Source organism: Anabrus simplex, chromosome 5 (genome assembly GCF_040414725.1).
Source record: "Anabrus simplex isolate iqAnaSimp1 chromosome 5, ASM4041472v1, whole genome shotgun sequence".
NCBI lineage: Eukaryota > Metazoa > Arthropoda > Insecta > Orthoptera > Tettigoniidae > Anabrus > Anabrus simplex.
The window spans coordinates 257,609,448-257,624,454 of NC_090269.1; the positions used below are offsets into that span (position 1 = coordinate 257,609,448).

The 15,007-nt window shown below is 37.4% G+C and overlaps 1 protein-coding gene across 3 annotated transcripts in view; it reads right to left on the reverse strand.

Moving 5' to 3' along the window:
• Roe1 (grpE protein homolog, mitochondrial Roe1) overlaps positions 1–15,007 on the reverse strand; it is a 129,808-nt gene that overhangs the window by 41,645 nt on the left and 73,156 nt on the right. For all 3 annotated transcript variants that reach the window (XM_068227609.1, XM_067148491.2, XM_067148490.2), the window contains one exon: positions 7,407–7,520. In XM_068227609.1, coding sequence (XP_068083710.1) covers positions 7,407–7,520 — 114 coding nt within the window. The remainder of the gene's footprint in view (positions 1–7,406; positions 7,521–15,007) is intronic.

A 15,007-nucleotide genomic window follows, 5' to 3' on the forward strand; every position in this document is an offset into this window, starting at 1 on the left:
CGATTTAATTCAATATGTAAAAGGTGACGAGAATCTAATTGTGATGGGAGACTGCAATGCAGTGGTAGGCCAAGGAAGAGAAGGTAGTACAGTAGGAGAATTCGGATTGGGACAAAGGAACGAAAGAGGAAGTCGGCTGGTTGAATTCTGCGCTGATCATAATTTAGTCCTTGCCAATACTTGGTTCAAACACCACAAACGACGGCTGTATACGTGGACGAGACCTGGAGACACTGGAAGGTATCAAATAGACTTCATTATGATTAGGCAGAGATTCAGAAACCAGGTGTTGGATTGCAAAACTTTCCCAGGAGCAGACGTGGACTCTGACCACAACTTGTTGGTCATGAAATGCCATCTGAAGTTGAAGAAATTGAAGAAAGGAAAGAATGCAAAAAGATGGGATCTAGACAAGTTGAAAGAAAAGAGTGTGAGAGATTGTTTCAAGGAACATGTTGCACAAGGACTAAATGAAAAGGCTGAAGGAAACACAATAGAGGAAGAGTGGAGAGTCATGAAAAATGAAGTCAGTAGGGCGGCTGAAGAAATGTTAGGAAGGAAAAGATCAACTAAGAATCAGTGGATAACTCGGGAGATACTAGACCTGATCGATGAACGACGAAAATACAAGAATGCTAAAAATGAAGAGGGCATAAAAGAATACAGGCGATTAAAGAATCAAGTGGATAGAAAGTGCAAGGTAGCTAAGGAAGAATGGCTGAAGGAGAAGTGCAAGGATGTCGAAGACTGTATGGTCTTGGGAAAGGTAGATGCTGCATACAGGAAAATCAAGGAAACCTTTGGAGAAAGGAAATCTAGGTGCATGAATATTAAGAGCTCAGATGGAAAGCCACTTCTAGGGAAAGAAGACAAAGCAGAAAGATGGCAGGAGCATATCCAACAGGTGTATCTAGGTAACGATGTAGATAATTTGGTTCTGGAACATGAAGAGGCTGTTGATGCTGATGAAATGGGAGACCCAATTTTGAGGTCAGAGTTTGACAGAGCTGTGAGTGACCTAAATAGGAACAAGGCACCTGGAATTGACGATATTCCCTCTGAACTACTGACTGCCTTAGGAGAAACCAGCATGGTAAGGTTATTTCATTTAGTGTGCAGGATGTATGAGACAGGAGAAGTCCCATCCGATTTTCGGCAGAATGTTGTTATACCTATTCCCAAGAAAGCCGGTGCTGACAGGTGTGAAAACTACCGCACCATTAGTTTAGTATCTCATGCCTGAAAAATTTTAACACGTATTATTTACAGAAGAATGGAAAAACAAGTTGAAGCTGAGTTGGGAGAAGATCAATTTGGCTTCAGGAGAAATGTAGGAACACGTGAAGCAATCCTGACTTTACGTCTGATCTTAGAGGATCGAATCAAGAAGGACAAGCCCACGTACATGGCATTCATTGATCTAGAAAAGGCATTCGATAATGTTGATTGGAAAAAGCTATTTATGATTCTGAGGATGATAGGGATCAGATACCGAGAACGAAGAATTATCTACAACCTGTATAAAAATCAGTCTGCAGTGATAAGAATCGAGGGCTTTGAAAAAGAAGCAGCAATCCAGAAAGGAGTGAGGCAAGGCTGCAGTTTGTCCCCTCTCCTTTTCAATGTTTACATAGAACAGGCAGTAAAGGAAATCAGAGAAATTTGGAAAGGGAATCACAGTCCAAGGAGAGGAAATTAAAACCTTGAGATTTGCCGATGATATTGTTATTCTATCTGAGACTGCAGAAGATCTCGAGAAGTTGCTGAATGGTATGGATGAAGTCTTGGGTAAGGAGTACAAGATGAAAACAAATAAGTCCAAAACAAAAGTAATGGAGTGCAGTCGAACGAAGGCAGGTGATGTAGGAAATATTAGATTAGGAAACAAAGTCTTAAAGGAAGTAGATGAATATTGTTACTTGGGTAGTAAAGTAACTAACGATGGCAGAATTAATGAGGACATAAAATGCAGACTAGCACAAGCAAGGAAGAGCTTTCTTAAGAAAAGAAATTTGCTCACTTCAAACATTGATATCGGAATTAGAAAGATGTTTTTGAAGACTTTCGTGTGGAGCGTGGCATTGTATGGAAGTGAAACATGGACGATAACTAGCTCAGAAAGAAAGAGAATAGAAGCTTTTGAAATGTGGTGTTACAGAAGAATGCTGAAGGTGAGATGGATAGATCGAATCACGAATGAAGAGATACTGAATCGAATTGGTGAGAGGAGATCGATTTGGCTAAATTTGACGAGAAGAAGAGATAGAATGATAGAACACATCTTAAGACACCCAGGACTTGTTCAGTTGGTTTTTGAAGGAAGTGTAGGTGGTAAGAACGGTAGGGGTAGACCACGGTATGAATATGACAAACAGATTAGAGCAGATGTAGGATGCAATAGTTACGTAGAAATGAAAAGGTTAGCACAGGATAGGGTGGCATGGAGGGCTGCAGCAAACCAGTCTATGGACTGATGACTCAACAACAACATTATGTGCATCCTATGCACTAACAGATCATTTAACAGTTCGGAGTTCATATTAGCACGGAATTCAGTCTTGTTCTTCCTCGTCATGTGCATCTGAAATATCGCAGCTACACACACTACAAAACACGTGCGAATGAGATTTTGAGGAACGCAGTAAACAGGGTCATTAATTCGAGTATTCCTCCGTAAATTTTGGAACTATTTTTGGTTTATTGTTGTTGCTTGTTTAAAGGGGCCTAACATTTTGGTTTATTACTAGCGTCACTAGTCACGGTAACGTCATTAAACGTATTTTCCTGCACAAGAAATCGATCCATTAATTGCAAACCTTTCGCATTTCGTAATACTCGATTAGCATATATCCTAAAAGAGCAATATATGCAAATTTGGCAAGCAAAATCGCAATAAATACTTCTTCAGCAGTCACGCACACAGTATTCACAATGAAACGGAGTTTGTCACTACTTTGCCACCAAAACAGACAAAAGAACTTGCACCGTTGCCTACATTATAATACAAGGCCTGGAAATAGAGCCCGTAAAACGCTATGGAAGTGGTTACACTGAAGTTCATTGCCGGGCCAACTAGGATCGCTTTCTTGCCCCCTCCCCAGCAAGTTCGAGCCTTTGAGTAGGTTGTGAATGTATTATGTATTCGTCTGATGTTAAGCATTCGCAGTTCCGGTCATGGTTTATTCACGAGAAATTAAAGGTAGTGGAATTTCGTTTCACAAGTTTCCAGTGAATGTTTGAAACATTATACAGAGGAAGTATTACGCATGAGATATGAATTCAAGCCGATCGAAGTGGGCCTCTGTTCCTAAGTTTTGATCCGAGTTACGTCATAAGAATCGGGCGATCCCAAAATTTGTCACTGGACTTTTTTTGTAAACAATGCTACCGTGACCGGCAATCATTTGAGAGGCATCTTCAAACTCAGAAATCTTAAATTAGGAAACCAACTAGGAAAATAATTTGCCCAACAAATTTGGCGAAAATGAATGTAACAAGAGCTAAAAATATTGTATTTTCCCCTGAAACAATCTCTGGTTTGAAAAGTATGGAGGTGGTTTGTCCTGAGAGCATTAAATACAGTTTAAAATAAGCCATCTGTTTTATGGAGCATTTTATGAAATTGTTCGATGCGCATGACGTCTGCAACATCTCACATGGGACATATTCCAGGAATGAGAACAAACGAGCATCTTTTAACCGGGCGAGTTGGTCGTACGGTCAGGGGCGAGCGGCTGTGAGCTTGCATCCGGGAGGTAGTGGGTTCGAATCCCACTGTCGGCAGCCCTGAAGATGGTTTTCCATGGTTTCCCATTTTGACACCAGGCAAATGCTGGGGCTGTACCTTAATTAAGGCCATGGCCGCTTCCTTCCAACTCCTCGGCCTTTCCTATCCCATCGTCGCCATAATACCTATCTGTATTGGTGCGAAATAAAGCCACTAGAAAAAAAAAAAAAAAAAGAAAAAAAAAAAAGCATCTTTTAGTACTGAAGATGAACGCCTCGGTTGGTTAATTAATTATTTCCTGTCATATATTAAGAAACTTCAAATGCATTTGGAGAAAGTAAAAAAGATTCATGAGAGAAATGTATCAGGCATAGATCTTGACTACCCAATCCACTGTGGCCTGCGTAAAATACCTCATAAGTATATATTTGCATTATGCATTGACGAGGAACCTAACGAGCTACGACATCGAGCTCTTCTTCAGCTACCTAAGACGCCAAGCGGAATAAAATGACATTATGGATCGTGTGGCAAAAGAAAAAACAGACTGTAAAGGTTGTTTAGAACATATCTCTTCTCCAGCTACTCAAAGTCCAACATTGTGTCTTATTCGTTTTCAAGATCGAGGCTCCCTCAGATACCGAAAATCATCATCTGTGGCACTTCTGCAGTGAATGACGGAATTTGTCACCTCCGCTACGCAGTACTTGCCCCGAAGAGAGTTACTAAAAGGTGTACGTTTATTTTTTCGAAAGACAGGTTCAACAGTGAAATTAAGTGTGGAAAGTGTAAAGGCAACAAACCACCTCTTTTTCTATATGAAAATTTCTGAGACCTCTGTTACACAACGTTGCTTTGAGCCACTCAAGTAGAAGAGAGAAAGTTTTGAAACTTGGTTAGAAGGCCCTCAAAAGGAAAGTTTTGAAACTTCAATGACATATCCAAGCCAATGCAGCACCGCTCTATAAATAAAGTACTGTCAATACTCACAAAAACATTCAGTTTTTATTTAGGATATAATTTACTTATTGACATATACGGCCATGCAAATACAAGGGGCCAAGAACGCGATCCTAGCGGCTGAATGGTGAACTAGGAAGCAACCCGTTTCCCCGAGTGCATTTTAAGGCCTTGTATTATAGCGTAGGCAACGACTTGCACACTTGCATGGAAGTCTGATCACGTGACGAACAAAGGCAACAACTCCGCAAGATATACTACTTCTCAGGTGCCTATTTTTTCGGTACTGGAAGTCTCTATGGTATTTTCTGGAAGAATACACTGCGTTCGGCACTTGAAAACTTGAAATATTCTTAAACGAGGGACACAAACGAGCTTTAAATTATTACTGAAAAATCCGAAAATAACATTCTGAGATTTCAAGCTGTAATGGTATCCCTTGCGTATCCTTTTGATCACTTCATACACTTATATTTAAAAATCAACAAAAATTCGTAATTTGTGGTGTGTGATTCATAAAGGCGTAATTATGAAGGGCGATTCGTAATTATTACGATTGAGTCGTAATAGTTGGCATCTCTGCTTCCATATCTTTGCCACATTTACCCATCATCTTTTCTCATCCTTCAGTTTTATTTCTAACTCTTGCATTGAAAACGCCCATTAGCACTATTCTATCCCTGCTACTGACCCTCACTGTTGATGTCACTCAGTTGATCGTAAAACTTGTCAAGTTCATCCTCATCTGCACTCTCACATGGTCCTAATTCCTGTAACAGCTAAATCTGTCTATATAATTTGTTCATTTACAAGACTAACAAAAACTATGTTGTGTGCAATAATGTTCCTAATGAACAGTCCAGCCCACATCTTCCCTTTTTAACACCCATTAAATATACTTTATAACCTCTTATCTTTTCCTTCTTATCTCCCCTTACTGGAATATAATTAAATTAACTCCTAACACATCCAGACATATCCTCTTTGCAGACTCAGTTCTACTTTCTTTCTTCTATAAGCTCCATTAATATTGATAGTTCACCATCAAATTCCATTTCATTCACTAAGTTCTTTACAACGGGGGTCCCTTGCCTGTCAAATGGAAATGGGACTCCATTACTAACATAGGTCCGAGGCTTGCTTAAAATGTTCTGAGCTCGGTAAATTCTGTGAAGCAGGATGCCACCCAACTTATACATAGTCCCAGTGAGGACCTCCCTTCGAATGAGTTAAGGATCCCAGTGGATTGTATAGACCTAGCCACCTGAGCACAAAGGATGGCCATTACTCAGAATATATCCGAGATGCCCACTCCCTTTCCATAGCACCTGCTATCCCAAAATCAGGACCACTTACTATGCTGTTGCCTATGGATATGAGACATGACTACAGTAATCACACCATGAACCATGTCTAGAAAAGACACTAATAAAAATATTCATAAGGAGAGGAATGTGAACTTTTATGATGTCCAATGGAGTCAAAGTACAAGAAGTGGTGTATGTAATTTATATACGCTTCTTTAAAAATTCTTAACCCCTCAGCGTCGCAACCATTTTAGGAGCTTCCTACCTCGCGGCCGGATGAGATTTCAACTACGCGCGACTACAAGTATAAGAGTAGCCCGATATTCACGAAATTTTGAATTCCTTATGATAGAACTATGCACATACAGATAATGACATAATTATTTCACATTACCTTAGTAATTTAGTTTCATGTGATAGAGTTCGAAGCACTCTTCGAGACAGAGGCCCACGTCACACTCCTGGCAGCAGTACACGGACGTCATCTTTTCTCCGTGTTTTGAACACACGATACAACGTCTCTGAGGTTTGTATTTCTCACCCTTGTGTGATAATTTCATGATAAAATGTCTTTCCTGCAACATTGGAACTGTATTATCTGATGCGCACCGGCCTTGAATATTTCGTTTCCCGGCCGAGCGAGCTTATTATGTAAACAAACCTTCCTCCAGCTGAACCCGATAAGCAGCGAGACCGAAAGCAGCAGGACGAAACTGAATGAGGGGAATAACATTCATGACGAAACCAACTCGATACATATTTCAGATAAAAGGTCGAGACATCGTCTTTCAAGCGAGATATATACCATGAACAACTGGTTCTCGTAACGTATGACAGAAAGCAGCACTAACTGATGCCTACACAGAGCGCTCATGGGGAGTTACGAAAATATTACAAGCCGATAAATAAAGATATGATTAATATTTTGCACTCTCAATGTACAAATAGAGCAAAGAACATCACGCGAAAAGACAAACTTCTCATATCATCATTTCTTTATTTTATTACGAGGGAAAGAATGAAGCAAACAGGCTTTAAAAAAGCAGAGATTACTAGTGCTCAGACTTACTTGACAAATATTTACCCTTACAAAAACAACTACATTTTAACGATCTTCATTCTTATTTTATAACACTGATAAACCCCAACATTTCTTCTTGGAAAGAAAACAATTTGCAAATCCATAACTCCAAAACTCTTCGCGCTATAGTCGTAAATGCGAAACCATGCATGGGTCTATACCACGTATAGAGGTCGGCGGCTACGGAAGAAAAGAGGGTCTATACAACGTATAGAGGTCGGCGCTGAGGGGCTAGAAAACTCTTAAGGTTCTGTTGAATGAAGAACTTCTAGATTTGAATGAAAATAACAATGGAAAATAACAAAACAATGCTCATATTAAGAATTCATACCTCAAGGAGATCTTTACAGAAGCCCTGTATACCAAATAGTTTGGCATCTTCTATCTGTTTCGTTAATCTTCGGCGCATGTTCTCACCTTCTGCAAGCGCTCTTTTGTATTTATCCTGGAACAAACAATGTTTTAATTAAAAATTGGCATATGCATATGCCTAGGTATTAGGACACATGATAATTATATGTAGTATATGCCCACAACAATCTCACATGCCTGTAACAGAGTTGCACTCAAATTACAACAGACATTACAAATAATATATTATAATGGGTAATGAAAATAAGAAAAATATCATAAAGAATTAACACAATTATAACAATTAAATTAAAAAGATATAAAATCAACAATAGGTTTAAAACATTGTTATACTGCATATAGATCAGGATTAGAGTCTATCAACGTTGCAATTACTGGCTGGTGTGAAAATGGGAAACCACGGAAAATCATCTTCAGGGCTGCCAACAGTGGGGTTCGAACCCACTATCTCCCAGATGTAAGCTCTCAGCTGCGTGCCCCTCTGCACGGCCAACTTGCCTGGTAAAATAGCTAAATATTTATGTGTTGGCGCGATCATGCACTAACAGGTCAGGTGCATTATTAATAGTGTAAAAAATATATAATCCTGAAGTTATAGACATCTGATCAATGTATTACCACCTCAATAACTTAGCACTATCGAAAATGCGGGCTTCCTTGCTGTCATCCGTGATGCAATGTGAGGAATGTGGCGCTTTGTCTAATGATGCAAACTGGAACGTCGCATAGTCTACTGACGCAATTTGATGATGCTTGTTGTTTTAAAGGGCCTAACATCGAAGGTCATCGGCCCACTGATGCAATTTACAGTATAACTGATTCCCACTATGCCGCTTAGGTTTTCAGGTAACTGACAACTAATGCCCTCTTGTAATACACTGGGGAATTTATTATAGGTAGTTTAAGCGTTCGTTTACAAGATAGTGCTAAAATCTCAATTTTCGTCAAATGACACAGTCTATGGATGCATAACTACATTCAATTATTACCAAAATCTCAATTTTCGTCAAATGGCACTTAGTCTATTGATGCATAACTCCGTCCAATTATTACCTCTCTAACTCCAATATTCCGTGGAGTTAAGGTACTTTTGGGTCACCCTGTACTTCTCCTACCCTCACTACGGAACAGAATTTCCCCTCCCCCACTACTTAGCTACCTAAATGGAGCAAGGACACTGACCGCAGTCCAAATCCAGTTGCTGAAGGTGACGGTCAATTGATTAGCAGCTTACGTAAGTACAGAAACATTCCTATAAGTTAATAAGGTGACAGTTGATGACTACTACAATCATTGTTTGTTATTTCTTGTTTATAGTTTCACCAACTCACAATCACTGACAAGTTTATGCTATGTAAACAAGATTGCACATATATGCGTATGATTTAAAGTGACCTGATAGAATATGAGGATATTCCTATAGAACAAAAATTTAAGTCTTTGATCATAGTGGGTATCTTTTTATAAGTATATATTATATAGTGTTATATGTATTAAAATTTGCATTTTCAACAGATGGAAAAGCTTTAAAGTAACTTTTACAATGGCATATATTATGGAAATGGGCCTGTTATTTTGTACATCTCCACGATTGCTAGTTTTATATAGAGTTTACCCTTGATGTTTTCCACATTTTTGGGAACATACCTGTAACAAATATGAGATTAAAAATGTAACAATGGTTGAATTAAGATATTTGAACAGCCTTTGACTATGTACGGAGAAATCCCATTTGGCCCACTTGACTTAGCAGATTTAAGTTTCTTTATAGCCTGAATATACTCTTTTTAATGAGTTCAATGTTTTAGTGATCTAATATTCACATATTATATTGTATTGATAAAGGTGGACAACTGCATCTATCAATTATTCAATAGTTGACGTCAATACGGAATCAAATAGGGAATATATTTTATGTTTTTTTTTTTTTTTTTTTTGTGTCTATATGAGCCACTGGCAGTGAGTGTTCCTTTTCATGGGAGTTTCTACCTCATTATTATCTCTGAAACTATTACTTACATAAACCTTACTGAAATATGCTACTTATGGATAAAGCCCTGCACGGGTGTGGATATCCGCAAAGTTAGTGTCTTGGAGGATACAAACTGTATGCCTGTGCGGATAATTTTGCTGATAGTTTCTGAATAATGTTTATTGATTTTTCCCTCAGGTATATTCTTACTTGTAGTTAGGCGACCCTTGACACTGGTAAAGGAGAATGGTGATATATAGAGCCTTGAGACCATAAAGCTGTAAATCTGACCTAAGCCTAACCGGCTTCTGTCCACAATTAATGGAAGAAAGGAACAAAGGTCAAAAAGTCGGTAGTTGTCGCAAGAAAAAATCCCTCATAAACCTGTGACTGTAGCGATTCTGGTGCCAGATATCAGGCCCATTGTATTATGTTAACAGATCTATCCGTTTCAATACCTTGGGTGTAATATATTGTAGGTAAATATTTATAATATCCGCAGATAACCATTCGCGGATGGGGATGAAGGAAGTGCGGATGCGGAGCGGATGTTACTTTGTACATCTGCGCAGGGCTCTACTTACTGAGCTAGTGCAGGGAAAATAAATGACTGAGGGTGAGAAATATTTTTTAGGAATAATAAGTGAGTGAAGGAATTTACAAGTGAGCTACAATCCAGATTAAATGCACCAGCAAATGTTACAGAATTTGTATAACACATGACTTCTCATTTACTTTTGAAATGATATCCAACTGACCAAAATTCTCAATACAGATCTATACTGGAACCATCACCACATGTGAGAATTACAAGGATCCTGCAATAGACAATACAGGACTGAAGAACGTATGAATTGAACTCAATTTAAGGATTTCTACCATAAATCCATAACTCCGTATAGTATATTTCATTATTCATAGGATTTTCCTGAGAATTATCAGTTGATGTGCTCTACTACTATTTATTATAACAGCAAATGATAGTGTGTCTCTTACAAGAGAAATTGGTATTATTAATCAACCTACTTCTGGGAATGACCCTGATCTCTTACAGAATGGAGATGAGAGGGTACACAACTGAAGGTGACAACAAGATACTCAAGCTCTCAATTGTCTAATAGTATCAGGTTTGATATAGGGAAAAGACAAGGAAGATAAGAATGTGATGAAAGTTATTTGCTACGATGCATCAATGTAGCTATGACATGTAAATGTAATTATAATCATTATAAAATATCAACGCCATCCTAGTAAACAGTGCTTATGAAAGTATTATTTATTTTTATTATTATTATTATTATAATAATATGGAGGAGGATGCTGAAAATTAGTTGGACAGAGAAAATGTCAAACAATAGGGTCCTTAAGGAAATAGACAAAACAAGGGAATTGATGAACGCTGTAGAAGAGAGGAAAATCAAAATATTTGGGGACACACTTCGACATAACACATTCCTCACGACTATGCTGGAAGGAAAAGTTCTGGGTAAGAAGGGAAGAGGAAGGCCGATGAAGTATCTGGATTCCGTGATGGACAGGCTGAATTTGAAAAAAATATGCTGACCTGAAATGCTCAGCAGAGGAGAGAGAAATGTGGTTGCAGCTACAAGGCCTTGACTTTCTGATATGAATGAATCACAGTCATATCAGCACGCTGACTGGAATATGCGGACATGTTAATTTCAACAGGGCACCATTTTAACTTTTAAAAATTTATTTTAACTGATTTTGACGACACACTCACGTGAACTTAAATGTAAATAATTTTAACACCGATGATGGACCTTAGAGTCCGGAAAAACCGGTTTTGAATTAAACTAGTGTGCTGATACGACTGTGATTAATAATAATAATGTAAATGAAAAGTCATTCTGTGTATTTTAACAATAGGATAAAGTGAACCGCACCCAGTTACCTCATGTGGGGGTTTGATTCTTGATTGAGTAAGGGCTAAACATAACCCTGCATAAGACACTGCGACTGGGGACCTCAACCCCGACATAGCGCGTCCCATATAGCTGATAGGGGAAGTTCCTGTAGATGTGCGGATCAAATGAGGTGATCAAGAAACTGATCAACGGTCTCAAGGGCAGCAGAAGAATCTTATCTGTATTTCTCAATGGCTGAGAGAGTGGGGAAAACCTAGTGGAGTCAGCCACAAAGATAAATTACTTCGGGAATCTAATTCCTACCTTAAAAACAAACAATTCAATTTCATAATGGAAAAGCCGCTGAAAGAAAGCACTACCACAGATGGCAGCTCGGAAAAGAAATCTACCGTTGCGTTATGAAATGCATCGGGACCTAGGGTTCTGCGGAGTCCCAACAGATGCAATAAGGATGAGTCGGAGCATCCTTGGAATCTCTCCAGACTTAAATTAAAATCGAAATTTTTTACAGGTACTCTCAATTCTTTGCTAAAGGTTGGTAAACAAAGCAATTTATGTAGAACTCCTCCTAGACAGAAATTAAATTCCTCCGAAAGATTATCTCTTCTCACAACTAAATGCAAAAATAAAAAGTATACCTTTGTTAATTGTCATGCACCAATAAATGAAGACAACAGGAATCCAAATAATAGTTGTAAAACTTGCTAAGAAGATTTGCCTAACTTCATACCCGACGCCATAGAGAATGGGACAAAAATTGTTTAGAAATTCAAATATCTTGGGGAAATAATAACATGGAACACAAATGAAAAAGAAGCAATAGAACAGAGAACAACTAAATTTAAATCAGCATGAAGACTTACCTGGCCAACCTATTTAAAAAAAAAAAAAAAAAAAAAAAAAAAAAAAAAAAAAAAAAAAAAAAAAAAAATCCTCTTTCGATAAATGCTAAGCTGAAACACTATAATTCCATAGTTAAACCAGAGGCAATGTACGCTAGCGAAACTTTATTCAAATTAAATGTAAAATCTACAACAGAAAAATTAGAGAAAACTGAAAGAAGAATTCTTAGAACAATTATTAATAAAAAACAACCAAGTTGATGGACAGTGGAGATTGTTGCCTAACAACATTGTCTATCATGAATGTGAATCAATAATATCTACAATGCGTAAAAAAATTTCCTTTTTCTGTCACATATCAAGATTACCAGACACCAGGATATTCAAAAAATTATTTAATTACTTTTTGAAAAATAAAATCAATAATAATTGGTTCAAAGAAGTTCAGGATGATTTGGAAGAATTGGGTATAACTCGGCAACAAATCAAAGACAGAAAAGAGAAGAGGATTTTGAAGAACAAAAGTATAAGTCACAAACTAAAAACAGTTGAACAGAAACAATATAGTATATCGGACACAAAAAGGGCTGCCAGGTCGGAGAGGATGAGAAAATTCTGGGAGAAGAAAAAGAAGAAATTAACTCAAATGTATTGATTTAAGAGCTCCAATGTGGGCATAAAATAAATAAATAAATAAATAAATAAATAAATAAATAAATAAATAAATAAATAAATAAATAAATAAATAAATAAATAAATAAATAAATAAATATTATTATTGCCCAACTCCTTTGCTGAATTGTCAGCGTTGACGCCTTCGGTTCAAAGGGTACCAGATTTTAAGGTGAGAATGTGACAGAGACAAAAGATTACAGAATCTTTGAGAGTAACCCTGCAATCAAAATTATGAAAGGTATGACACTTCTAGGCACAGCTTTTTATGTACATAAAAAATTAATAGACAATGTAATAGAATTCAAAGCTAGCTCTGAAAGATTATCTCTCCTCACAACTAAATGCAAAAATAAAAAGTATACCTTTGTTAATTGTCATGCACCAATGAATGAAGAGAACAGGAATCCAAATTAGAAGAAATCTGGGATATCTTAGATGACGAACTATCTAAAATTCCAAAATCAAATGCAGTGATACTACTAGGAGATTTCAATGCCCAAATTGGAAGAGAGAAATTATAGACCAATAGTTGGAGAATATCCAGTACACAAAAGAACAAATAAAAATGGAATGAGATTACTGATTATCTGTAAAATCTTTCAACTGAAGTTAATGTAGACTTTCTTCAAGAAACTTCTGAGGAAAGCTAAAACATGGATATCTTTGAATATGACGCTAGGCAAATTTCAACTGGAAACAAAATTTGACTGACTATTACTTGTCTAAAATTAAACTCAAATTCTTACCCCCACAGAAATCACAGGAGGAAGGAAAGAGTTAAGAAATATAGCATAGACAGCCTATAAATCCTCAAGAAACATTAGAAGCATTTCAGGAAGAATTAAAAGTAAATGAACAAGGAAAGAGGCAAGATCTATCTAAAGAAATAACCAACACAGCTCAGGAAACATTTGGGCTCGATAAACCTAAAAGAAAACCACAGTGGAGTTAAATACATGAAGAGGCATTTACAGAAAGGACGAATCAATGGAAAAAGTGGAAATACTCTAGGATGACTGTGAAAAATTCAAACAACAAAGGAAAGACACCATAAGAATTATAAGAGGAGTTAAGAGAACTTAAAAAATTACAACTTATTGAATTGCAAGACAGTTTTGTTAAAAATAACATCCAAAGTTTCTAAACAGATTTTTAAGAGTAAATTAAAGGGATGATGAAAATGGTACAATTGGCGTAAACAATACTGACAATTGTGAAATACTAATAAAGCATTTTAATCAGCTTTTAAACTACCCTGAAACAAACCATAAGTTGGAACTCCCAGAAATAAATGAAAATATAGATGATATGCCACCCACTACTGAAGAAATTAAGTAAATAACAGCCCAAAACGCAATACAGCTGGTGGAGAGGACTATAACTAGAGCCCTGCATGGATGCGGATATCCACAAAGTTAGTATCTTGGCAGATGCAAACTGTATGATAGTGTGGAAAATTTAGCTGGTAATTTCTAAATAATGAAGTTTATTAATTTTCACTCAGGTATGCTCTTATTTTCGCTTGTAACCACAAGGCAACCTTTGACATAGAAATGGGAGAATGGTGATATATAATAACGTTATTTGCTTTATGTACCACTAACTACATTTACAGTTTTTGAAGATGCCGAGATGCCAGAATTTAGTCCTGCGGGAGTCCTTTTACATGCCAGTAAATCTACAGACACGACACTGATGTATTTGAGCACCTTCAAATACCACTGGACTGAGCCAGGATCGAACCTGCCAAGCTCGGGGTCAGAAGGCCAGCGCCTCAACCGTCTGAGCCACTCAGCTTGGCATGGTGATATATTGTAAACAGATTTATCCGTTTCAATACCTTGGGTGTAATATAATATAGTTAAATATTTACAATATCCGCGGACATCCATTTGCGAATGCGGGTAACCATTCATGGATGTGAATGATGGAAGTGCGGATAACACTTTGTATATCCGCGTAAGGCTCCAACTATAGCAGCTGAGCTTCTGAAATGGTCTCAACCAAAAATCATTGAAGAACTATAGTTAATATTTGAAGATATTTAGAGATATTAGAAGATTCTGGAAGGATGGAAAGTGGCCCTCCTGCACCCAATGCATAAAAAAGGTGACAAGCAAATTGTTAATATGTAGGGTATGGAGTAGCGGCCTGTCGACAAGTGAACCCAGCACGTGATGCA